Source organism: Chenopodium album, chromosome 20 (genome assembly GCF_948465745.1).
Source record: "Chenopodium album chromosome 20, dcCheAlbu1.1, whole genome shotgun sequence".
Taxonomy (NCBI): Eukaryota; Viridiplantae; Streptophyta; class Magnoliopsida; order Caryophyllales; family Amaranthaceae; genus Chenopodium; species Chenopodium album.
Window position 1 is genome coordinate 31,552,291 of NC_137853.1, and position 3,305 is coordinate 31,555,595.

Consider the following 3,305-nt stretch of genomic DNA (forward strand, 5'->3'; position numbering starts at 1 on the left):
GGATCACTTGCGAACCGAGATCGATGAGCTTATGGAAGAAGAGAAGAAACTCCAGGCCAAGAGAGCTTTGGCAGAACAAAAGCTCCTGGATCGCAAAAGAGAGAAGAAACAATTGAAGCGCCAGATATCTGAGAGTGCTTTAATAGCTCAAGAAACTTTATCTTAGTTCGATCGCCACGGTAGTCAAATGGCGTTGATGAATAAATGCAAGGTTCTTCTTTCTAAGGTTAAACGCAAAGTAATGGCTAAAAAGTCCCTTTGTTTGTAAACAATATATTTCATTTATCAAAAGCCTCTAATGATGGATGCTTTTGTTGTAAATTCTTATACTGTTCCCATATAGTTGGGTTGTATTGTTTTAAGAACTTTCCATTAAGTGCCCTTGGAAACATTTCCCCATCTAACTTTTGCAGTAAGTAGGCATTCCCAGACATGACTTTGTGAACTCTGAATAGACCCTCCCATTTGGAAGACCATTTACCAAAGATGTGATCCTTATAGTCATGTTCAGGAAGTTTCATCTTCCACACTAAATCTCCTTCCAAAAAGATTTTATGTTTCACCTTTTTGTTATAAGTTTTTACTACTTGTCTTTTCTAGGCTTCGATTTTAGCCAGCGTTTGGAGTCTTTAGCCCTCAACATCCATCAATTCAATGGAGATAGATTGTTGATAGTCTTCCTGGCTTATACCCATATGTTTAGGTATTCTAGTAGACTTAGCGCTTAGCTCTATAGGTACAACAGGTTCATGTCCATACACTAGTTGGTAAGGAGTAGTTCCTATTGCATCTCTCTTTGACGTTCTATTTGCCCAAGTAGCATAGTGCAGGAGAATATGCCAATTTTTAGGATTTTCATCCACCATCCTAGAAATCCCTTTAAAAATTACTTTATTAGTGGCTTTGGCCAATCCATTTGCCTGAGAAAAATAAGGGATTGAATGAATCTTTTGGATCTCAAATTCCTTCAGATAGGAATAGAATTCATGTCCTGTAAACATGGTTTCTTGAACCACGGCTATGGATTCTGGAATCCCGTATCTTGTAAAGATTTTCTCTTCCAAGAACAAGATTACTACCCTTGCATTTAAGCTCTTGAAATCTTGGACTTCAATCCACTTTGTAAAGTAATCTGTAGCTATCAAGATATACTCATGGTGAGCTGATGAGGGAGGTTTAATAGGCCCAATTGCATCCATTGCCCAACCTCTAAAAGGCTAAGGCTTGATAACGGGGTGTAATTCTATTGCTGGTGTCCTACTTATTGGTCTAAAGCGTTGACATTGTTTACAACCTTTTGCATATTGCAAACAATCTTTTCTAACTGAAGGCCAATAAAATTCCATGTGATGGATTAACCACCTCATCTTAGTCCTTGCTTGGTGTAACCCACAAATTCCATGATGAACCTCAGCTAAAATGGTTAACACTTTCTTTATTCTAACACACCTTAGTAAAATGCCTTGAGGATCTTTCTTATACAACTTACTCCCCATAAGAAAGTATTTGGTAGCTGCTAGTCGAACTTTTGCTGGCACTTTCCTTTTGAAGGATGTCTCAAGTACTCCTTAATTTCCTCCCTCCAATCTATGTCTTGAGCAAGGATATTGTACTTGTGCACTTCTGCCTTCACTTTCTCATCTAAAGGTTTCAATTTGTATGTGTTTATATGGATAACTGATTCATCAAAACCTTCACAATCAAGTAGCAATGCTTGTTGTGCCAAAAAGTCAGCCTCTCTGTTTTCTTCTCTCAGGATATGAGTGACTTGGATATATTCAAAAGCATTAACAAGGTCTTGAACAATAGATGAAAAGGTCATCGCCAAAGGTGAAATTCCTTGGTATTCTTTGTTTACTTGGGCTATCACCCATTGTGAATCGCCTAACTCCTTAACCCTTGTAACTCCCATAACTTTCAGAGTCCTCAAACTAATCACTAAGGCTTCAAACTCTGCTCTATTATTTGTGCATTGAATTGAGAAAGTGATCGCCATATTAGTCACTACACCATAAGGTGAATAAATCACAATTTCAGCTCCAGCTGACTCTCTCCTACTAGATCCATCAAAGAACATAGTCCACGGTTTGTCTTCTTGGACCATAACATTCTCCATAGGTGGATGGTCAGCCAAGAAATCAACCAGGGCCTGTCCTTTCACAGCCTTTTGAGGCACATAAGTCAGCTCGAATTGTGATAGATGCATACTCTATTTACACAACATTCCTTTAATGAAAGGATGATTCAATAGGTATTTGAGCACATCTGTTGGTGAGACAATCTTCACTGGAAAAGCCATTAAATAATGATTAAGTTTGATGGAAGCATCATACAAACTCAAATACCATTTCTCAGCGTTAGTATATCTGGTTTCAGTATCATGTAAGATTCTACTTAGATAGAAAATTGGTTGTTCATGACCTTGTTCATTCTCTTGGGTTAGCATGCTTGTAATTGAATCTTTTGTAGATGAAAGATACAACCTTAACGGCTTTCCATTTTGTTTGGGAGGAATTAGTACTGGTGGAGTAGCCAGCTTCCTCTTAATTTGTTCAAAGGCTTCTTGATGTTCTGGTTCCCACTTAAACTCTTCTCCTTGTCTGAGTTTAAGAAGAGGAGAAAACACTTTCGTTTTCCAGCCAGATTAGTGATAAACCTTCGAACATAGATAATTTGTCCCAGAAACTTCTAGAGTTCCTTTTTATTGGTTGGAGGTGACGCTTCAAGAACAGCCTTAGTCTTGTTCTGGTCAACATCAATGCTATTCTTATGAACCCGAAATCTCAAGAAGTTACTGGCTTTAATTCCAAAGGCACATTTAAGGGGGTTCATCTTTAGATTGAACTTCCTCATCCTTTCAAAAGCCAAAATGAGATGTTCCAAAAATGCTTTGATAAGTCATAGGATTTTACGAAAACATCGTCTATGTAAACCTCCTTAAAGTCGCCAATCATTTCAACAAATATGAGATTCATAGCTCTTTGATACGTTGCCCCTGCGTTCGTAAGTCCAAATGGCATCTCCACATATTCATAGAGTCTCAAAGAGCCTGGACATCTAAATGCAGTCTTTGAGCGATCATCTTCAGCGATCCTTATTTGGTGATACCCAGCAAAATCGTCTAGTGTTGATACAAACTCGTGTCTTGATGAAGCGTCTATAACATTTCTGCTACAGGCATAGGGTACTGATCCTTTGAGGATGCACTGTTGATGTCTTTGTAATCTATGCATATTCTGATTTTGCCATTCTTTTTAATCACAGGAACAATGTTAGCTATCCACTCTGCATATTTGGAGGGTTGT

General features: G+C 38.2%; 1 protein-coding gene across 1 annotated transcript; it reads right to left on the reverse strand.

The window, feature by feature from the left end:
* Positions 1 to 2,209: 2,209 nt before the first annotated feature.
* Positions 2,210 to 2,853, reverse strand: LOC145597027 (uncharacterized). Its single transcript, XM_081653208.1, has 2 exons — positions 2,720 to 2,853; positions 2,210 to 2,600 (listed from the first exon to the last, which is right to left on the reverse strand). Exons 1-2 carry the CDS (start codon positions 2,851 to 2,853, stop codon positions 2,210 to 2,212), a joined length of 525 nt encoding a protein of 174 aa, XP_081509334.1.
* Positions 2,854 to 3,305: the final 452 nt, after the last annotated feature.

Excerpts from the sequence above, each read along its gene's own strand:
- LOC145597027 (XM_081653208.1), bottom strand. The coding sequence starts at position 2,853 with ATGAGGAAGTTCAATCTAAAGATGAACCCCCTTAAATGTGCCTTTGGA. Across the intron at positions 2,601-2,719 it reads ACTAAGGCTGTTCTTGAAGC|ACAAGGAGAAGAGTTTAAGT; the intron begins GTCACCTCCAAC and ends TCTTAAACTCAG.